Raw genomic sequence first — 23,391 nt, 5'->3', positions numbered from 1 at the left:
CTCCCCCTGCCTTCCTGGGTGCAACGCCTAGAAAATTTGGGCCATCATTAAGAACTTTATCAGGCTTTTAAGTTTGCTACGCATCCATAAGTGCTGCAGGTATGTGACCTGGCTTCTCCTGCCCCATCTATGTGGGCAGGCTTGTGGATTCAGGAATGGAAATCCTTCCTGCATGTCAGTGCCAAGAATGGCATGTAGACAAATGAAAAGATGGCCCCAGTGACAACCAGGAAAGAATAGTGTGTTGCATCAGGAGGTTAGGAACAGGGAATAAGGACAGGGACAAAGTTGAGGTAAGGTTCTGGGATGAGGGTTATTTTCCAGCTTAGTAGGAGACTTAGGGTTGATTCCCATTTCACTGTCAGGTGTGAAAGTGGTTAATTTATAGTAGCATATTGGCACCTTTTGGTGTTTACATAAAGTTTAATCCTTCTTCTGCTGCTTCTGTACACGGGGCAGAATTTTATCCCAAGACATAAACCTAAGGTGTTTTAAATTTTGATAATCAAGGGACTTAAAGAAACCCTTTTATGTATATGATCCATTTTGTTGGCTCCAGCATCAGAACAATCAGGTACAAAACAATTCACAGCAAAGTCTCATTAAATTACATCAGACCATAAACTAGATATGGACTATCACAACTGAGTTGGTTAGGACTCCTAAAACATCCCCATTTCTCAGACAGTGTCAGGGAGGATTCAGAATTTTTGTGAAAATGGTGTAAAATGGCTATCCAATCTTGCTTCTGTTGCACCTTTCCGATGTCAAGTATTGAGTTTTATGTGTGTGAAAATGGATGCCTATAAGGCCCATTCTGGCCTAATGGGCTATCAGGAGTGGGCAAAAGTTATGGGCAGACCACAAATGACAGGCCAAGTCAGGGGTCAAGGAGTGAGCTACTATATCCAAAGCAGAAATCCTGACGCAGATCCCAGGTCATGGTTCCAGAGTCAGGAACCACATTAGCAAAACTAAGTGGCCATTTCTGGATCTAGACCCCAGAGACATGGGTGAGCAGGGTGAGAAGCTGGAAAACCATAAAGCGCAGGACCCAGAGAGTTTAACCACAGCAGATCTTCAGACAGAAGCACTGGCCAGCCTGCAGCCTGCTGCCACAGCTGGACTTAACTGAGGGGAGTGCCATTACCAGCAGTGGGGAAGGAGGCCCTAACAATTGCCAGTTGGTTCAATGGCAGACTGGGGCTGCCAGTTACAGCCTCTGTTCATTATGCAATTAGTCCAGGCTGAGCTGAGTCTTAGAGTCCCTGACAGTGCCCCAAAGGAACAGCCCCGCCACTGTGGCATGTGGTCAGTGCCCTCTGTTATCCTTTGGCAGATATAACCATAGAGAGAGTGAAAGCAGAAGCAGATAGGATTCATGAATGTCACAGAAGCCCAGATCACTAATATGGGGTCATATCTGCTTTCTCCCCTTCTGGTCATGAATTTGACTCACCATTGAGCTGAGCCATGCAAAGAAGGTTGTGCCTGTGACCTCAGGCTGACACTCCTTGCTCCCACAGGGACATCACCATTATAATGGCTGTGCAAAGAAAAAGATCTGGATCCCTCTCCCGCTTCCCACTTCCGGTGTATCAGAGCAACAGAGTGCACGCATGAGGCCTGCATGCTCCCAGTAGGTCATAAGTGCATTAGCCACAATCTTGTCATGCTCTCTCCCTTGTGTTAGGTCAAACCACCCACTCCAAGCCTATTGCCACCATGCTGTACATGTGCCCAGGAGACAAATGTTTTGTGCCCCATGGTGGAGCCTCTGGGTTCAGTCTTCTGTCACACGGTTACCTTCAAATGCCTGCAGCGTAGGGGTTTCCCAGGGCTGAAGGCTCCCTAGTGGCCTCCTTGAGCCAGTGTCACCCAGCTTATTACAGGAAGGACCCTACATCTCCCTCTCTGTCTTGGTATTGAGTTTGAGGTCACTCTTTCCCTCAAGCCACATATCAATTTACCTGCTTCCCGCTTCTGGAAACCATGTCTTGGCTCATCTGAGTCAGCTCCACTCTCAACAGGCTCATCCATCATTGTGCTTGAGGACCACAGGCACCCTGGTCTCTTGTTTCTCTCCCACACTCACGCCTCAGGGGGACACCCAGGCTGACCTATAGCACATTGCCCACAGCAACGTCACCTCTCAGAAGTAGATCACAGGGATTTTTTACTGAGGAGCTGATGGAGAATTGTTCTGTGTGAACTTGGTACGTGGGTTTGCAGCTTTTGAAAGTAGTGTTGGGAATATGAAGGGATAGCCGAGTCTTCATAAAATTGCTCCTTTAGGAACTAGCACCAAAATCCCAGACTAGTAGGAAAACTGGCAAATGTGACAGGGGAAAGATGCATTATACTTATTAGCCATTTAATTTTTCAACATCTTATTCATTTTTTACACAAAATACTTTTATTTGACACATGACTTAACCTACATTCATTTTGTCCTATCTACTAATCAGCTCCATTTCTTCCAGTTATAAGAAATGAAACATTAAACACCATATTGTTTTCATTTACTCTTGTGTTGTCTTGCTATGGATTTAAGCTAGGAAGCTTTCCATTTTCTGACTGTTGCCCTTTTCCATGATGTCTTGAATAAACTAAATCAATTTATCTTACATATTTCTTAGAGAGATACTTGGGTAACAGCCTTTTTTCATGAACATCCTTTTCATGAATTTAGTGCTAAATGCAAAAGGATTAGACTAAAATGGAGCTTTCCCCCTCCTCTGTAAAAACGATGTGTTCCACCATTGGCCTCAGTGGAATGAAACTAGTGGAAAAGCAATGCAAGTGAGACAGGAATCAGACCTGAAGTAAAGTCCCTTCCTTTAAAAATAATTCTTGGGAAGATCAGCATGTAAGCACTTGGGATCGTAGGCTGAAAGGGACCTCATCAGGTCAGCTAATCCAGGCCCCTGCTCAAGACAAGATCATCCCAGAATAAACCACTCCAGCCAAGTGTCTGTCTCACCTGATTTTGAAAGTTTCCAAGCATGGACAATCCACAGCTTCTCTAGGTAGCCCATTCCAATGCTTGACCACTCCACAGTCAGCTGGTTCCCCCTAAACTCCAGCCTATATTTCCCCTGCAGCAGCTTGAGGCTGCTCCAGTTCTCTACAGCCACAAAAATACAGCCCCATCTCCATTCCCTCTATAATCACCCTTCACGTATTTGAAGACTGTTATCAAATCCCACTGGCAGTCTTTTCTTCTCCAGGTTATGTATCCTGAGTTCTTTCAACCTTTCCTCCTAAGTCGTGGCTCCCTAGCCTCAGATCATTTGTGTTCCCCTGCCACTTGACCTATTTCCTATAGCAGGGCTGCTAGTGCACTGCTCTTCCCTCCAGCAGCAGCCAGGAGGAGCTCCAGACTCTCCTGGGGTGCTAGCCCATTAGCTGGCAGGGGGAATGGAGCCAGGATAAATCTGTTGGCTGCAGCAGCAGCTGTCTTCTGGCCCCATGCATATCAAAACGGGACCTCATGTGCACCAAGCTGGAAGACATCTGCAACTGCAATGGTCAGAGCTGTCCTGGCCCAGTGCCCATTGGGACATACAGCTGCCAGAGACCCTGTTGCCAGGCAGGGCTTTCCTGCCCAGCAAGAGGTTCACCAAGAGCTGTTCTGGGTGTGGGAGCTGGCAAGTCTCCTGCCAGGTGGGTGGAGTGGGGGAACACAGGGCTCACTGGCAGCTGCTCTGCTGAAGTTCCCATCCCACCCATCCTCCCCCCGAAGCAACTCTGCACAGCACAGAGCTGGCAGCTCTGGAGGACAAGTGGGAGCTGGGAACTGAACAGCACCAGGAGCAGGGGCAGGGAGCTCCTTGTCCCCTGGGTCCTCCTGCTGCCTAGCCTGACCAGAAGCTAAGCTGGTCCCAGTAAGTGTCTACACAAGCATGAATGTACAGAAAACACCATACAGTTAATCTAGTACCTGCATTTTACAGATATTAGCTAACTGCACATTAGCCAAATTTTGCAGTGTATATGCCTGGCACATTTAGACAGTGACAATTTACTCTGCAGTAGATTAGACTATTGTACAGTAGAGTGTCCTGTGTAGACATGCCCAGTCTATGCAATTATTGGTTAAATTTCCTGCAACAGCGAAACACTAGTGAATTTGGTAGCATGGGAGGAACTTTCTCAAAACTTTTTTCTTACTATTTAAATGATAGAGTCCAAAAGCCCTTGATTCACAGGATGGCACTGGCTGTTAAGTGACTGAGAAAATTTAGCTTCTAAATGTTTCAGAAAATTGTGCCAGTAGCCTTCTCTGGTTGATGAGACTGAGCATGTGGTAAACTACAGCTCCTGTCAATTTTTTTGGAAGGCTCTGCATTTCCCAAGCCACTTTCTTAAGGAACCCAAGACGTCCTTGTTTCTCAGGCTGTAGATGAGTGGGTTAAGTACTGGGGTAACAACGGTGTAAAACAGAGACACAATCTTGTCTTGCTCTGGGGAGTGGTAGGAGCTGGGTCTCATGTACATGAAGATGGCAGCCCCGTAAAACATGCAAACCACAGTCAGATGGGAGGAACAAGTGGTCAGAGCTTTCTGCTGTCTGGTTGACTTCATCCTTAGGACTGAAGCAAGGATGCAAGCATAAGAGGCTAGGATGATGGAAGAGGGGATGAGAAGCAGGATAGTTCCAGTCACGAACAGCAGAGTCTCATATTGGGAGGTGTCAGAGCAGGACAATTTGATCAAGACTGGGACCTCACAAAAGAAGTGGTTAATCTCTTTAGAGCCACAGTAGGGCAGGTGCATTGTAGAAGCTGTAAGAACCAAGGCATCTGCAGCTGCTGCAATCCAGACCCCACTTGTCAGGCCCAGGCAGACTTTCCTGCTCAGGAGAATGGGATATTGCAAGGGGTTGCAAATGGCTACATACCTGTCATAAGCCATGACTGCCAGGAGGAGACACTCTGATACACCCATTGTCAGCACAAGGAAAATCTGAGCCCCACAGCCAGCTGGAGAAATGGGGTTGTCTGGGGTTTGAAAACCTACTGCCATTTTGGGGACAATTATCAGTGTCTGACAGATGTCCATGAAGGCCAATTGGCTGAGGAAAATGTACATGGGGGTGTGAAGGGAGGAATCCACCTGGATTAGAAATATAAGGAGAGCATTCCCAGACAAGGCAGCAATGAAGGCTAATAAGATCAGGGCCATGGAGAACACGTGTACATTGGTCCGGGTCAGGAGTCCCAGCAGAATGAAGTCTGCTGAAGAAGTTTCATTCCCACTCTTCATTTCCTCTTCATCTGGATTTGCCCGAAGCCCTGGAAAAAAAACATGTCCTGGGGAATATGTACATGCTTTCTTCTAGATAACAGTAATGGCAACTGAGGCAGCCAGCAGGTTTTCTTCTCCTGTGGAAGAATGCCAGACATCATGGTTGATGAGACAATAACCTGACTTCCGCAGGAATTATTTTTATTTAGACCAGTGGTCACCAACCGGTGGATCTCGTTCCCTGGAAGATCTTGTAGCCTCTTGCGGTAGGTCTTGGAGCTTCTTGGAGTCTGTGTGAGGCTGGGGTGGAGAGCTGAGTGCCCGTGTGCATGCAAGCGCTCATCCCAGCCCAGCAGGTCAGTCCGTGGGGGAGGGAAGGGCCAGGGGCTAGATTGAGGTCCCCGCAGTGAGGGACTGATGCAGAGGCAAGAGCAAGGGTACGTTAAGTGAGGCCCTGGCTGGCTGGGACTTACCTCCTGAAGAGGTGCGCCCCCAAATCATTTTTTCTCCCTCTTCCTCAATCTGTCCCCGCCTCCCTTCCCACCCCACAGATTTACCTGCTGGGCAGGGGCAGGGGGCATGGTGGCAACAGCACACAGTAGATCTTGAGTTGTTTTTAAATGCCAAAGGTAATCTACCTAAAAAGGTTGGAGACCACTAATTTAAGTTAAAAGTTATTCTAAACTTTGCCCACCGTTTCTATTTCCAGCTCCAGGCCCCACCTCCATGGGGAATTGCAATGGTTTTATTCATGTTATATCTATGCTGTAGTATGAACTACAGAACAGATTTTCAACCTGTGGCTTGCAAAACCTTTGAATCAGGTGCAGGGTTTTGGGGCTTTTGTGGCATGTGGCAGCGAGGGGCACTTGCTGCAGGTGCTGTCCCCAGGCTGCCATGAGAATGAATGCAGGTGTTGTACTTGTGCCATGAGCAGTGGCAGTGTTGGTAGGGTCCTAGCACCCATCTACCTCAAATAAGGGCAGATTATTCTGGTTTGCTGCTGGAAAAGGTTGCCTATCCTGAACTGCTATGTTCTACAGAGTCATCTCAGCTCAGTTTCAATGAATTAATTGGAGCCATGGCATTGAGGAAGTCCATGCATGCTACTTTCTGTGCCCACATGCAGGGCAGACAATGAGTTCCTTTGCTCCCTGCTGGCAATGGTACCCAAATAGTAGCTGCACTGCTAATACTGCCTTGTTACTTATGAGTCTGACTGATGTCAACAGAAAATGTAATGTCACAGGAACACCTCATGGCAAAACATTTGACAATAACTGTGTGTGGCTTGGTCATTCTGGCCTTTCTCCTTGTCCATTACCACCAACAGTGACATTTATCATTATTAATGTTCTGAGTATTAATAGGAGGAGAAGTCTTGACAAGGCAGGCACTGCACACAGGGGTATGAGGAAGCATGCTGTGTCCCAAACACGTCACCATTTAACAAACAAATTGTAAAAAAATGCCCCAATACCTGCTCCCAGAAAGTTTCTATAGTAATCTGGAAACCAAAGTACCATTTAAAATGAATGTTTTTAACAGAAATTATTACATCAGCGCTACACTTTTAGCATTCGGTTTTTCAAATACTCAAATTAATACCCCTTAAAAATATGTGAATTTCAGAGAACAGGCTCTCTGCCGTCGATGAATATCAAAATACGACAACTCGAGGAGCCAAAATGGAAATAGACTCGATGAAAGGTACCACCTAGTGAGTTCAGCTGTAGTCTGTTACGAAAAGAAAAAGTAGGAAAGAGTACAACCAAAGCTGCTTAAAAATAAAAAATAATTTTAATGAAAAAAGTGAAACAGACTTATTCACATTTTGGTAGAGGTCTCTGCTATAATATTTCACTCTTTTAAGGGACATTTCCCCCCAATTAAAATAATTCAGAAAATTTCTAGTAACTGGTTGAATGACCCACAGTGCAAAATACTCCATGAGAGGGTTTGACTCGGAGCGGTACAGATACAACACCGGAAGAATAGTTTCTATTAAGTTAGGAACAGAAACACCCTGAACCTGTTCCTAAAGAATTGGTGAGATACCACCCACGGTGTGAAACAGTGAGGAAGATATGGTGACCTTGCTATGCCCTTTCCCTGACTTCGCAGGCCCGTGTACTCCATCGCAGGGGATCTCTAGACATCCTGGACTAGCTAACATTTACCCAGCCAACCTTTTTGTTTTCTACAGGTGAGATCTGATTTTGCCAGAGAGATAGCTTTATACTGCCGACTAAAATATGTCCAAGCCCTTGGAAAACCAATAAGGTATACCTGTGTACTATATTAGATGAAATTACTGTATATTTATGGTGAACTGGCAAAAAGAGCCTTTTTTTTACATCTGATAGCCTGATAAATGGAAACTTTATCTAGTATGTTTTTTGAGCTCAGCTAAAAACTGGTGAGAAAGATCCCGGGTTTGGAATTCTTTTCAGGCAGGAGCCCTGATCCTTGCTGTATTGCCCCTCTGCAGGTGAACCAAGATCAGCGTTTCTTGGGAGCCTCGGTAAGAAGTTATTTTGCCTGGAAGGCTGCCCAAACATTCAAGATCTTTAAGACCTGAATCTAAAATATTTCTTTTAAATCCGCAGCTCACCGTGCTTTATCAGTACTATCTTAGGAAGTGCCTATGGTTTGTATTCCAATATTAGAAGTGCTATTAAGTTTTCTTTGAGACTGTTTTTTGGAGTGTGTGGTTTTACCACACCCAACGTCTCAAACCATCCTTGGTCTCCAGAATCTCCCTGGGGCTCTGCAGTCCTCTGCCTCAGTGCCTAGAAATCCTAGAGCTCTATAGCCACCAAACTTTGTACATGCTTTTTAGGTACAGAAAATAACTAGGATTTAGCCCATCACATGCAAAGCTAGGGACAAGGGAAAGTGTAGAAAGAGCAGCACTGTTGTTTCCTCTTTGAGAGAGCACAGACCCAAAGTCACTGGGAGATACAGAGTTGTGAAGCACAGGAAATCATTCTTACCGTGTGGGGTTCAAAGGCATTAAAATGCAAATATTTTTTATGATATGATACATATATGTTATGCTATACCACAGGGATAATACGTTAAATGCTATGTTAAACAAAATCTCTCTGTATCTGACATTTTTCACAGCCCCGTAAGTAGCCTGGGGGAAATCCTGGACCTGCTAAAGTAAAAGGGAATTTGGAAATGAGTCCAAGAGAGTCAGACTTTTACCTCTTCTTTGCAACCATTTCCTTCTCCTTGGAGTCCTTTGAATTTCATCAACCTATGTAGCTACACTGACAGGAATAACCTGTTTACATTAATAATATCCACCTTCCAGGTCTTAACTGTATTATGTCAGTCTTTATCACACCAAAAAAAAACACATTGCAGCACAATGGTAGATAAAAAAATAAAATAAAATAAAATAAACCATATTTTATTATTAATACTACTGGTAGAAGTAATAATAATTAAAAGTAAAACTAATGTGGCTTTATTGAAGTGTAATACCTGAACTATTTTTTGCATAACATATATATGCCATGTCTTCTCTGATTATCACATGGGGATTGGTAAGGAGAGAAATGGTGTTGTTTGTAATGAAGAAATACCTGTTTTTAAGAATCTTCTCCTGTATAAAACAGAACTAGAAAAAAACAGTAATCACTTACCTTAATCTGTTTTATTTTGTTCCGTGGCCACTTGAGTAAGACTTCTGATCTCTGGGAAAAAACATTGTCATTTATTTAAAAGTTCCCATACCCCAAGTCTTTACAGATTTAAACTCTGGTATTCTATTATATTCACAGACAGACTATTTTCCTTTTCCCATCCCATTAGCATATGTGCGTTAACAAGAAATAATGGGTTATTGACTCTAAAGTAAGCACAACTAACAATCCATGCGAACTTCTTTTATCACTATCTGTGCATTTAAAATTACAAAAATGACTTTTATTGGTTGAAAAATGCAACATGGGCAAAATATAACAACAGTCTAAAATCAGACAAACTAAGACCCTCTACTTCAAATAAAGGGACAGTGTAACTCTGATTTGTGATCCTGCTTCTGCAGCTAGCTGAATAAATTACCTAGTGGAGAGAAGAGAGCGCCCATGTCATGAAAACACAGTCTTTTAAAGGCCAAGTCAAGGTTGAGACCATTATGTCACTTCTTCAGCAATAACTTTGAACTCTAAGGGGAAACAATACACAAACTTTCCCACACTTTGGGGACTCTTGTCCCAAGTCTTTAATTAAGTTGCAGCTTCAGCTCCAGTTCTCCATTCAGGTGTCTGAAAACTCTGCAAAGTTGTGCTCAGGGACATTTCTTGGTAACCTCAGTCTAGAGGTGGGACATAGCAAAGCATTTCAGAAAAGACAAAAGACAGTAGGTTTCAGTCTTTCTTAAATGAAATTCTAGGGGTAGAGTTATATGGGTTTTTTTTAAAAATTGGCACCTGTGGTATGTGAACTACACATCCCTCTCACACGGACAGTTTGGAACAGAGAGAGACCAAAGGAACACCGTCTAGTTAGATATGCATCTCATTATTTCTAGGATGCAAATTATGGGAGAAGAACAGGCCCATAGGCCTCAGATTTGCTTCACCCAAATGAATGAAATTTATTCCTTAATTGTAGACCACAGAATCAGGTGCTTTATCAGAAACTGTTTGTACATTAGTCTAACATGTATGAGAATGCCTTGAAAAATCACTTTAAATTCTGCCACTCAGCACAGAGTTAGGCTGGTGGTTTTAATACAGCCTCACCTATGCAAAATGCAGAGCTATGCTGGAGTTGGAAGCGGGGAAGAAATACTTGCCCTGTAACTGGCTTGCCTGCACCAACGAAAGTTTAGAGAGAGAAGACCTGAGAGCCAACTTGGAAAAATATAACACTTAGGATAACACAGTGTGGAACAAAATTCTTGTATTAAGAACAAAAAATAACCCCTGTCCAGAAGAAAATTGCACTGAATTTGAAAGCTTGTCAAAGCCTATCCCAACCATGCAGTTGGTCCAATACAATTTTGTCACCCATAGAAGTACTTGCCTCTCATCCCAGCTGCTACCTAACTCCAGTACTATTAAAACTCCCTCCATTGTGACCTGTATTAAGTTTTTTTAAATTGTTTTGAGGAAAGGAGAAAATTGCATACAGCAATGTTATAAACTTTCTGTTGTACCTGGCTTCTCAGGTAAGTTTTCTAGGGGAAAATGAATATTGAACAGGCCTAGAAATTAAGAAATAAAAAAAAAAACCTGAAAAAATATTTTTGGAGAGAAGTTTAAAGACAATGAAAGTTTGTGTAGCTAAAACTCAGCTTGGGGCCAAGGCCCATTGGATACATAGAGTGAGACCAAATATCTTTCTGAAGTAAAGGGGGTGTATTGTGGTGCATAGCTTATGCCTCAGTCTTTTGGACTCCTTATACTCTGTAGCGCGCACTCATTTTTATATCACTTTTGTCGCGTTCCTGGCACATTCAGATATGAATCAGTCTAGTGGCTTCAGTCACTACCAGACGTCACTGACAAGAATGCCGTCTGTCCGTCTTCATGATTAGGTCCTGTACCAGGGGACAGAATCAGTAGCTAGAAAAGAGACCAGGGTCAGGGGCCAAGAGACAGGGCTGGGTCAAGATTAGTCCAGAAGACCTAAGAGTGATGGACAGGAGAAAGATAAAAGCCAAGAACCTGACATTTTATTTGTTTGTTTGATGGATTCATTATATGCCAACCTTCCCAGAAGCAGGGAGGACACAGATACCAAAGGTGATAGTCTATTCTTCCCTAGTTGTCTCTGTGACCACACCGGCTTGTCTGCATCTCACACTTATGCACTGAAAGCAATTCTGTTCTTGCTCCTGTAGGCAGCTATGTATGTACAGAGACCAGGCCCGGGTACTGGCAACAAAATGAGAGGTTAAAAGAAAGACAAGCTTATTGTCTCCCACACCAATAACCAGGTGACCAGGGCACCCACCTGGGAGGAGAAGGACAGGGGTTGTAGAAGCTGTTCACCTGAATTTTTGAATTCAGGTTCTTCTTTCTAGCATAGCTTGCTAAAAGCTCAGGTCAGCCATTATCCAGGCCCTTCCCCAATGCTTCTTGAGAAGATGTTCCACTACTATAGTCATTAGAAACATTGACAGAGGATTGTGCCCGAGGGGAGGTTCTGCCATGCTAGGAACATGGACCCAGACTATCCAAGGCTCTTTGTGCTAGGGGAGCAGCTGCCTCACACCATCTGACTTGCTCCCATCCTCCTGCTCCCAGACATCTCCCACATACCTTCCTTTCATGGTTGCCCAAAACTGGTGCTTCAAAACAAGATCAAAAGACAGCCCTAAGTAGTGCCTTATCTGTGTTGTGGTGGCTAGCGGGTAGTCCTTGGAAGCCCAAGTGATCCAGGCTCAAATCATTTAACACAGAATGAATGTTTCCAGCTTCTCAGTTGTGTCCCCTGGTCCCTCAAAGGCAAAGATGAGAAGTCACTCTTTCCCTCTGCCTTCCTGGGTACAAATACTGGCAAGTTTGGATCATCACTGAGAACTTTATCCGACTTCTATGTCTACTACACAGCCACAAGTGTTGCAGTTATGTGCCCTGCCTCTACTGGCCCACCTACGTAGGCAGGCTTATGGATTCAGGAATGGAAATCCCTCCTGCATGTCAGTGCCAAAAATGACATGTATACAACCAAAACATGGCCCCACTGACATCCAGGAAAGAACAGTGTGTTTCCCCAGGAGGTTAGAAACAGGGAATAACACCAAGAAAGTTGAGCTAAGATCCTGGGATGAGGGTTATGTCTAAGCTTATTAGGAGACTTAGGGCTAATTCTTATTTCACTATCACGTGCCAAAGTGGTTCATATATAGTAGCATATTGGCACCTTTCACTGTTTACATAAAGTTTCATCTTTCTGCTGCTTTTGTACACATGGCAGAATTATACTCCAAGACATAAACCTAAGTTGTTTTAAATTTTGATAAGCAAGGCACTTTTTCACAGCAAAATCTCCTTAAATTAGATCAGACCATAAAACTATAGAGATGGACTATCCCATCTGAGTTGCTTAGGGCTCCTAAAACATCCCAGTTCCTCAAACAGTGACTGAGAGGAGTCAGCACTTTGGTGAAAATGGTGTAAAAGAGAGACCCAATCTTGCTTCTTTTCCACCTGTCCAATGTCAGATGCTAAGTTTCAGGTATGTGAAAATTTCTGTCTATAAGGACTGTGGCATAGTTGTTCTGGCCTAATGGGTAGGCCTTAGGGCAAGGGCAGAAGTTACGAGTAAGTAGACTGCAAGTCACAGGCCAAATCAGGAATCAGGGACCTGGCTACTAGATCCAAGGGGAAAAGCCCAAGGGAGAACCCAAGTCAGGGTTCAGGAGTCAGAAACTGAATTAGCAAAGCCAAGCGGAGATTTTAGGATCCAGAGCCCAGAAACACAGGCAAGCAGGGTGAGATGCTGAAAACCCAGAGAGTGCAGGACCCAGAGAGCTTACCACAACAATCTGCAGACAGTGGTGCTGGCTGGCCTGCAGCCTGCTGCCACAGCTGGACTTCAGTGAGGAGACTGCTATTAATAGCACCAGTCAGAAGGCCCTAGCAATGGCCAGTTGGTATAATAGCAGAGTGAGGTTGCCAGTTAGAGCCGCCTTTGGTTAGGCAATTGGTCCCGGCTGGGCTGCTTCTTAGGCCCCTGACAATGCCCCAATAGAGCAGCCCCACCACTGTCACATGTGGTCCGTGCCCTCTGTTGTTCCTTAGCTAACCTCATCCTCACGGCCATAGAGCGCACACAAGCAAATGAAGACAGGATTCCTGAATGTCACCGATTGCTAATATGGGGTCATATCTGCTTTTTTCCCTTCTGGTCATGAATTTGACTCACCACTGAACTGAGCTGTAAGGAAGGGTCTGCATGTGACCTCAGGACAACCGTCTTAGTTCCCATGGGGACATCGCCATAGCTCTGACTGTGCAAACAAAAACATCTGGATCCCTCTCCTGCTTCCCACTTCAAGTGTATCAGAGGAACAGCGTCCATACATGAGGCCCACATACTCCCAGGAGATCATAAGTGCATTAGCCACAGCCTTGTCATGCTCGCTCCTTTGTGTTGGGTCAGGCCACCTGCTCCAGTCCAATGGGCACCATGCTGTACATGTGCACAGGAGGCAGAGGAGTGAACTCAGAGGCTCCTGCAGTGTGCACAGCTGTGGGGGGGTCCTCTCCTCAGAAACCTTTGTCACATTGTTACCTTTGAAGGCCTGCAACGTACAGGTTGCCCTAGGGCTGCATACTCCCCAGTGGCCTACTTGGGCCAATGTACCCAGATTATTACAGGAGAGATCCTAAATCTCCCTCTCTCTCAGTATTCAGTTTGGGGTCACTCTTTCCCCCAAGCCACATATCAATTTACCTGCTCCCGTCTTCTGGGAGCCATGTCTTGGATAGTTTCAGAATCAGCTCCACAAGCAACAGACTCATCTATCAGTGTTCCTGAGGACCACATGCACCATAGCCTCTTGTTTCTCACAGCCCGGGGGACACACAGGCTGACCTATAATACACTGCCCACAGCAACGTCACCACTAAGATGCCTCATAGGGATTTTTGTACGGGGCAGATGGAGGAATGAAGTTTGCCACCTGGAGCAAGCTGCAGGGACAGCCTGTCCTCGCCCCATACACGAACCTAGGGGGCACACCTCCCCCCCTCCCATGCTTGCCGGAGTGCATGTAGCAGTGGGAGCTGCCCTCCCCCCATCCCAGCTTTCCCTCAAATGAGGTGCTCGTGGCTCTGTCGTGTGCCCTGCCCTGTCTAGGAAGTGTCTGTTGGCACCCCTTTGTTTCAGTGCCTGGGGAAATTGCCCTCCCCACCTTGTGTGAACCTGGCACATGGCTTTGTTGATTTTTCGGTAAGGTTGAGAATATAAAGGGATAGCCAAGTCTTCACAGACTTGTTCCGTTGCTTCTTTGGAAAATAGCATCCAAATACCAGACTGGTAGGAAAACTTGTATGTGATAGGTGAAAGAAAAATTATACCTATTAACTAATTCATTTTTCAACCTCTTTATTTTTATGAAAAAATACCTTTATGTGACAGATGATGTGCATTCATTTTGTCCTGTCTACCAATCAGCTCCATCTCTTCCAGTCACAAGGAATGAAACGTTAAACACCACATTGTTTTCATTTACTCCTCTGCAGGCTTGCCATGCATGTAAAACGAGGAAGCTTCCCATTTACGACCACAAAGAAAAGCCCATCTCCATTCTCTCCATAATCACCTTTCACATATTTGAAGACTGTTATCAAATTCTCCTGGCAATCTTTTCTTCTCCAAGCTAAATATCCCTAGTTTTTTCAAGCTTTTCTCAAGTCTTGGCTCCCAAGCCCCAGATCATTCTTGAGGCCCTGCTACTTGAACTATATACCATAGGAGGGTTTGGGCCTTATGAAGAAGGTCAACATAAGGGAGATACAAAATTTCAGTCCCCCACAAAGTCTTAAGTGGGCATGTCTACATATGTTAGCAATTCACCTTAGGTTTACTGTGCAGTAAAATACTATGCAGAAAGCCTTCCCCAAAAACACATCTAGACATGTTGTCTGATGGGAGCAGATTTGCTCCCACCTGAAGCAGCCTGGTGCAGGGCTGCTCCTGCCTTGCTCTGGCTCCCAGCAGCAGCCAGGAAGAGCTTCAGACTCCCCTGGGGAGCTAGCCCTGGAGCTGTTGGGGGGCATGGGGCCGGAGCAGCTCTATCAGCTGCAGCAGTAGCTGTCTTCTGGCTCTGTGCATATCAAAAAGGGACCTCATGTGTACCAAGCTGGGAAACAGCTGCTCCTGCAATGAGCAGAGCTCTCTTGGTTTGGTGCCCACTGTGGGACACAGGTGTCAGAGAGCTCCCTGCCTGGCAGGGCTTTCCTGCCCAGTAGGGGATTCACTGGGAGCTGTCCCAGGCGTGGGGAACCTGCTGCCAAGTCGCCTGCTTGGTTGAGGCGGTGGGGGGACAGGACTTACTGCAAGCTGCTCTGCCTGGGTTCCCAGCCCTCCCTCCCCCCAGAGCAACTCTGCACAGCACAAAGCTGGCAGCTACAGAGGGCAGCCACCTCTACACTGGGAGCCAGGAAACAGGACAGAGGGTAGAGAACTCCCCAGGAATCCTGCAGGAATTCATTCCTTTAGAGCCACAGTAGGGCAGGTGCAATGCAGAAGCTATAAAAATCAAGGCATCCATAGATGCCGAAATCCAGACCTCACTTGTCAGGCCCAAGCAGACTCTCCTGCTCAGGAGGTATGCATATTGCAAGGGATTTCAAATAGCTATATACTTGTTATAAGCCATGACTGCCACTCTGCTCCACCCATTGTCAATGTGAGAAAAATATGATTCTCACAGCCAGCTAGAGAAATGGGGTTGCCTGGGATCAGAAACCCTGCTGCTATTTTGGGAACAAAAATCAAGGTCTGACAGATGTCCACAAAAGCCAACTGACTTCAGAAAAAGTACAAGGGGGCGTGAAGGGAGAAATATGTTTGGATTAGAAGTATGAGGCGAGCATTCCCAGACACGACAGGGATGAAGGCTAATAGGATCAAATTTTTACTGACAAGCAGCTTTTTTATTGATATGTTTTTACTGTCAGTAAAAAACCCCAAAAGCCTTGGGTTGGCTGCCCTACCTGAATGCAGCAGTGGTTTTACACTATGCTGCCCAGCCCCATGTATCTCCCATTCACCCCCCACACTCTGACCCTCGATTACACCCAGCATCGTTCTGCCCACCCCCCAGCCTTACCCCTGCTGGCTCCACTACTGCCGTCTCAGCACAGACCACCACCTGCCATCTCTCCTCCCACTCACAGCCCCACTGCTCTGTCCCAGTCCTGCCTGGTCTAAGGCCATGTGGCCCTGTAGGCCTTTTGGGTGAGCACCAAGCAGGCAGGTGACAGCTGGGACACACAGGTAGCATTTAGTAGCACAAGGGGGGAGAAAGAGATATCAAAACTCTAGCGGGCCAGAAAGCCCTGACAGACAGCACTGCTCTGCTCTCTCTATCTATTGAAGCTTTCATTCCAGTTTCATTTTGACGTTAAGGAGACCATGGACCTCCAAACAAGTGTACAGTTTCTGAGTCCTTTCACAGAAGGCTTCTTCCCTTTTTTTCCCTTTGTTTTACAAATTTAATGGATAGCCATTTTTAGTGTCTTCTTTTTTAAGGTCTGCCTGTATATTTATGGACAGTTGACAACCCTAAATCACAAGGGGTGTGTGCTTATAGCTGGACACATATAAACCCACTGTATTGCCTAAGGCACATGCTATGTCTGGGCATGTACATGCTGTAGTATCTCACATACCGCACACCTCCCCCAAATAAGACATACAGCTTGTTTTTGGAAGGTGCAAAGTACAAAAAAAAAATTAAAATTTTCCATTCATGGCTGACTGTGAGACATAGACTAAGCCTTTCTGCAAATCTAGCATGTTCAGGAAGTTTAGCATCCCAGGAGACCTTCTGGGTGAGGTAGAAAGAATTTGCTGATATGTCAAGACAGCAACAAATCTAGGCTCCAGCCCTTTGTCAGGTAAGAAGCAAACCTGGTACTTCTTTACTGTAAATAGCTCTTTCTAAAAAGTTCTTGTGAATAATACAGTATTGTTTCAACACCACAAGCCTTATCCAGACTATAGCTGCCACAGGCCCTCTGGTATGCAGCCAGAACTCTACTGCTTTTTTTTTTTTTTTTGGCCGTAATCTGATTGTTCAATAAAAGCTATCTTTCTAACAACCAGGTGTATCCTCACTTCCAACCTGATTGCAGCCCATCATCATGCCCTGGGAATCAAAACACTCCCTCCTACGAGTCAGGCAAGCACACTTGAGACTTCATTCAGTTGCAAGCTAATAACATTTATTGAACTCATGTTTAGGAGAGAACAGGAAGAAGAAAAGTGAAGAAAAGTGAAAACACCCCCAGCCACAGGTCATCCATCCCCAAAGCATGGGTAAAAGCCCCTCCCTGACTTGCCAGCTGCAAGGCATGCTAGGCTGGGTGTTCACTCCTACCCACAGCGTCAGGGCCACAGACGTTCAGACATTCACGAGCCAGTTCCTAATCAGTGTCATCTAGGAACAGCTCTATTGTTACCTGTCGCCATACTCTGAGTTAGAATTTTGCTCCTCTTTTGTTCATTTTTTATTACTGTCTCAGCTTCAGTCACAGGTTTCTGGAAGTTTTGGTCCATGGTTGTATATAAAAATACAGAACTAAATGCAAGCCACCTCCACAGTGGGAGCCAGGAATCAGGACGGGGGGTAGAGAGCGCCCCAGTCCCAGTGCTGGTCGGCTTGTGTAGACACTTGCTGGAAGCAAGCTTGCTGCTCCCCATCCGGCAAAGTGTCTGCAGGGTGTTCAGGGCAACAGCTCCGCCCCACTGGCCAGCTCTTCCAGCTCTTCTTCATCCTCTTCACCGCCCCTCGATGCAGCCGCCCATGTGCCAGGCACACTGCTCTTTTATTTCCTGCGGGGGCTCCACCCCCAGATTGAAAACAGACCAATCAGGGGGCAGGGGGTAGTCCTCATTAGGGTGGCCCTCGTAGAGGACATCCCAGTTTTCTGTTACTCTGTTCTCTGTCCTCTGTTGATACGAAACCCAATGCCTTCATGTCCTTTATTTTTCCCTTCAAGAGAAAAATAGAGGACTTAAAGGCGGTCAGTTTCATATCAATAGAGGAGAGAGGAAACCAGACTGTCCTCTGCAATGGGCACCCTAGTCCTCACCGAGGTTTGGCTCTTCACCTCACCCCTGGGTAGGGGCGAGGCAAGCCTCTCTCCCAACCATTACCTGATTGGTGGGAACTCCTCACCAATCACTCAAAGCCTTTTTCAGGCCAGCAGCCAAGCTACTGCCAGCAAGCTCGCCCCAGCCACGATGCTGCACGTGTGCACAGGAGGCAGAGGGGTGGCGCAGGGGCTCCAGCACCTTGTGCAGCCATGGGGGTCCTCTCCTCTGAAACCTTTGTCACACGGTTACCTCCCAATGTCTGCAGAACCAGGATTGCCCCTGGGCTGTATGGTCCCCAGGGGCCTGCTTGAATCAACACTGCTCAGATTATTATAGGAAGGATCCTACATCTCCCCTCTTTGTCTTCCTAGTCTGTTTGGGATCAATGTTTCCTCCAAGCCACACTTCAATTTAGCTGCTCCCCTCTTCTGGGAATCATGCCGTGTCTAGTCTCAGAGCCCGAGGACCATGGGCATGCTGGCCTTTTGTTTCTCCCCCACACTCACAGCTCAGGGGAACACACAGGTTGACCTATAATACATTGGCCACAGCAACATCACCACTTAGAGGTAAATCACAGGGATTTCTTCTCAGAGGCAGATGGAGGAATGCTCTTTATGAACCTAACACATGGGCTTGTTCACTTTTTAGATAATGTTGGGAATATGAAGGGATAGCCAAGCCTTCACGATACTGACAACTAGCACAAAATACTAGTCTGATAGGAAAAACTGGCAAAACTGATAGGTGAAAGAAATATTATGCCTATTAACCAATTCATTTTTTTAACATCTTGTTTGTTTTAAACAAACCAAAAAAATCTTTTATTGGATAAATGTCCTGCATTCATTATATCCTGTTTACTGATCAACTCCATTTCTTCCAATCGCAAAGAAAGGAACATTGTATACCATATTGTTTTCATGTAGTCCTGTGCCATCTCACTGTGAATGTAAACTTAGGAAGCTGCCCTTTTCACCATGTTATCCATAAACATTAGGCCTGGGCAAATAGGAAACTATTCAGTTTGAATTTGGATTCAGCCAACTCGGATGACAGCTATTCAATTCAGAGCTCCAAATTGCATTTCCGATTCAATTCAGCCAATTCAGATTCATAAGATTCAGAGATTATTCAGAGATATTCAGATATTCGGCCATAGAGTATAATGGGGAATCAATGAAATATCTATAACTTTGTTGTTAAACATGCTGTCTTAAATAAATCAATTTATTTTATATAACTTTTAGAGAGATACTTGGTCTGCTAGCTCCCCCAGCCGCAGCTTGAGGCCAGTGCTTCTAGTCCTGTCCCTAATAGGCACAGAGAAATGTCCATCTCTATCCTTTCTATAATCGCCCTTTGGGTTGTTATCAAATCCTCCTGGCACTCTTCTCTTCTCCAGACTAAATCTTTTTTCTGCCTCATAAGCCTTGTCTCCCAGGCCCCAAATCAGTTTTGTTGGTCTCCCACATTCCTGCAGGGAATGCCTTCTGTAGAAGGCCAGCATAATGGCAATATAGAGTTTCAGTCCCACGTAAAGTTTTCAGTGTATGCAACAGTGTGTTTAAATCTCCTGCAACAGGAGAACACTAGCGAACTGGTAGAGTGGGGTGGATTTTCTAAAACAATTTCTAAGTGATTAAATGAAGTGCAAAAGCCCTTGATTCTCAGTTGGACTTTATGTATTAAGACAGGTGATTAAGAAAATATAGTTTCCTTCTCAATGTTCCAGAAAACCCTGCTAGCGGCCTCTAGGGCTGCCAGCTCTGACTGAAGCTATTCCAGGAGATTTTATTTTTCTTCAAATATCCTATTAAAATCTCCTGGATTGCTTTCAATAGTCACTGGGAGATGGATGCTGATTCTGGCCAATTCTGGCCAATCTGGGAGGGTGGCAACCCTAGTGGCCTCCTGAGTCTGATGAGACCTAGCACATAATAAACTAGAGCTACTGTGAATTTGACTGAAGGACTCTGCATTTCCCCACCAGATTTCTTAGGGCCCCTAAAACATCCTTGTTTCTCAAGCTGTAGATGAGTGGATTCAGCACTGGGGTGACAATGGTGTAAAAGAGAGACACAATCTTGTCTTGCTCTGGGGAGTGGTAGGAGCTGGGTCGCATGTACATTAAGATGCCTGCCCCATAGAACAGCCCCACCACAGTCAGGTGGGAGGAGCAAGTAGCCAGAGCTTTCTGCTGTCCTTTGGTTGACTTCGTCCTCATCCTCAGGACTGCAGAGAGGATGAGTGTGTAAGATGCTATTACAATGGAAGAAGGGATAAGGAGCAGGACAATGCCACTCACGAACACTGTAGTCTCATAGCGGGAGGTATCCAAGCAGGACAACTTTAGCAGGGCTGGGATCTCACAGAAGAAGTGGTCAATCTCTTTTGAGCCACAGTAGGGGAGAGCCAGTGTAAACACTGCATGAATTAAGGCATTTACAGATCCACCAATCCAGACCACAGCTGTTAAAAGAAAGCAGATTTTCCTCCTCATGAGGATGGGGTACTGCAAGGGTTTGCAGATAGCTATGTACCTGTCATAGGACATGACTGTCAGAAGGAGGCACTCTGCTCCACCCATGGTCATCATGAGGAAAATCTGAACCCCACAGCCAGCCACAGAAATAGGGTTGCCTGGGATGAGGAAATCTGCTGACATTTTGGGGATAATGATGAAGGCTTGAGAGATGTCCGTGAAGGCCAGTTGGCTGAGGAAAAAGTACATGGGGGTGTGAAGGCGGGAATCCACCTGGATTAGAAACAGAAGCAGAGCATTCCCTGTCAGGGCAGTAATGAAAGCCAGTAAGATCATGGCTAGGAAGATGGTGTGGACTTTGGTGTGTTTCAGAAGACCTAGCAGAACAAAGTCCATTAGTGAAGTTGCATTCTGTGTCTTCATTTCCTGTTTGCTTGGCTGGGTCTGGAGGAAGATGAAAAGAGATTAGAGGAAAAAGCTTGTGGAAAGGGCATACCTTGCATATACACTAGCACTTACTCTGTGGGAACATCTACACAAGACATTTACTGTGGAACTGATTCATTAGCTCCACCATAAAATGCTTCAGTCTCTACAGGTGCACCCTTATTAGGACACAGGAAATTAATAAGCTTCAGAGCAGGGTAGGACTTGTAAACACATATACAGATTTCCCTCAATTTTTGCTGTGCATGCATTCCCGGAGAACGGCACATAAATTGAATTCATATAAGATGAACCCATTTTGTTACAATGTAACAAATAGGGATAGGTTCCCATGGGGGTGGGGGAGGGTGGGAGTGAGTGAGGCTGGGACTAGGGAAGGGGCAGGGGGAGGAGTGCTGCTCCTGGGGCTGCACAAGGCAGCAAAGCAGAAGGAACAAAGTGGCACTCACTCCAGCCCCGGCTGCAGCGGCCCTGGGAGTGGCCGGTACTAGCTGCCTGCCACTGCTGGGTTGCACCATGCTCCACCTGTCCCCACTCACCTCTGCTCCTGGGCTGCGCCGTGCCCTGGTGCAGGCAGCTGGTGTCAGCTGCTGCTGGGGCTGGGGTGAGTGCTGCGCCCCACGCCACCTGGGGCTCCACTTGTCCCCACTCACCCCAGCCTGTGATGGAGCAGCCCTGGGAGCAGCCAGCACCAGTTGCCTGCACCACAGCATGGCGCACCCCATGATCTGGGGTGAGCCCAGGCACAGGGGGGACAGGTGGAGCATGGTGCAGCCCAGCGGCTGCAGACAGCTGGCACCGGCCACTCCCAGGGCCGCTGCAGCTGGGGCTGGGGTGAGTGGGGCCAACCAGCCCTTCTGCAGCATACTGAACCTGGTCAGAGCCACCCTGGGCAGGCGGGCTGACCCTATGGACCCCTGCAAGCCAAGGCTGCTCCGACCTGGTTCAATTCTGGAACCAACTTCCAGGTGAAGTGGTGCTGGTTCCTACCCTGGGGGTCTTTAAGACAGGGCTAGACATTCACCTTGCTGGGGTCGTCTGACCCCCGTACTCTTTCCTGCCGTGGCAGGGGGTCGGACTTGATGATCTGCTCAGGCCCCTTCCAATCCTACTAACTATGAAACTATGAAATGTGCTGCAGTCAGGGCACAAACAGACAAGGAGCACCTGGGAACTTCCAGGGAGTAAAAATTCCAGATCAAGAAGCCCCAAGGTTTATTGCTGCACATAAATGGCACATGTAGATGTACCCTGCATTTCAGAATAGTCAAGTGGTCCATTTTTCTCTCAGTAGCAGAAATGCTGGATATTCTCATGACCAGGGATCCTGGCTTTCTCTGATTTAAAAAAACCCCAATTTTCATATTTTAAAAAGTCACCGCAAATCCACATTTTTCCACAATTAAAATGAAACACCACTAATATATAGATGTATGTATAGCAGTGTTTTGTTTTAATCACGGAAAAATGTGGATTTGGGGTGACTTTTTTAAATCCAAAAATTGGAGATTTTTATCAGATCCAGATTTTGTTTTAACCAGGATTCTTGCTCATTACCAACAGAATCAATTCCATTCACTAACTGTTCTATGTATTTAGCTAAAGATTTTTTTAATATTATGGGTTTTTTATGGGACAGCTCGATTTTTCCACAGGGTAAAATTAAATTTCTCCCTGCATACAAGTGCCAAAGCTGACAGTTATTTGGCTGTGTATGCATCCCAATTGGTACATAAGCTGATACAGGATCCTACTCAAACTTTCCAAATCAAAGAGAAATTGGGTGTGCTTACTGGAAAAATGACCACAGGTAGAGAAGACCCATGCTAGGTGGAAGAACAGTTAGGGTGAGAGGAGGGAAAGTCAGAAAGCTGCCAGCCAAGCAGACCATTCCTTTAAACCCTGCCATTCTTGATCACTCTTTAATATAGTCATTGAGGTGGTGGCACCAAACGGTTCTTCCCTTAAACCTAGACCAGTGTACTCAAAGGGAAGAGAACATAAAATTATCCAGAGTCCAGCAGCAAGGACTTCACTGATAGATAAACCACTTCTGCAGTAAGACAGAAATTGTAACTGGAAGAGTTTGTTCCTGAAATACAAGTCAGTCTGGAATTTGGCCCATAAAACTTTCATTTCTGTACTATATTCCACCCTCAGAACAGACAGTATTTCTCTGTTGGTCATCATCTAAACAAGGGTAGTTAGTTAAGCTTAGTGATCTGAAAATATGGCAGAGCCAAGGCTATGCAAAGTATATTGTGGTTTTTGGTAGTCAATTGGAAATTCGTTGCTATTAATGATTATTATTCTTTTTCCCCTCTATTACTCGAAACCGTGTAGATGATACAATCACATAATACAGGTGTAACTTAGACAAAGGAATCAGTGAGTTTAAAAAGTGATCACCT

At 45.7% G+C, this 23,391-nt stretch overlaps 2 protein-coding genes across 2 annotated transcripts; both read right to left on the bottom strand.

Moving 5' to 3' along the window:
- Nucleotides 1-4,326: 4,326 nt before the first annotated feature.
- LOC149852591 (olfactory receptor 2T11-like) lies at nt 4,327-5,268 on the bottom strand. The gene has a single exon (XM_090030126.1). It carries the CDS (start codon nt 5,266-5,268, stop codon nt 4,327-4,329), a length of 942 nt encoding a protein of 313 aa, XP_089886252.1.
- Nucleotides 5,269-19,904: 14,636 nt separating this feature from the next.
- On the bottom strand, nt 19,905-20,962 carry LOC149852590 (olfactory receptor 2T27-like). The gene has a single exon (XM_090030115.1). It carries the CDS (start codon nt 20,954-20,956, stop codon nt 20,000-20,002), a length of 957 nt encoding a protein of 318 aa, XP_089886241.1. The 5' UTR covers nt 20,957-20,962; the 3' UTR covers nt 19,905-19,999.
- Nucleotides 20,963-23,391: the final 2,429 nt, after the last annotated feature.

Source organism: Crocodylus siamensis, chromosome 15 (assembly GCF_052110815.1).
Source record: "Crocodylus siamensis isolate JL-2025a chromosome 15, ASM5211081v1, whole genome shotgun sequence".
NCBI lineage: Eukaryota > Metazoa > Chordata > Crocodylia > Crocodylidae > Crocodylus > Crocodylus siamensis.
The sequence above is the reverse complement of the archived record's forward strand: the minus strand, read 5'-3'. Positions and strand labels throughout refer to the sequence as shown.

Excerpts from the sequence above, each read along its gene's own strand:
- LOC149852591 (XM_090030126.1), bottom strand. The coding sequence starts at position 5,268 with ATGAAGAGTGGGAATGAAACTTCTTCAGCAGACTTCATTCTGCTGGGA.
- LOC149852590 (XM_090030115.1), bottom strand. The coding sequence starts at position 20,956 with ATGAAGACACAGAATGCAACTTCACTAATGGACTTTGTTCTGCTAGGT.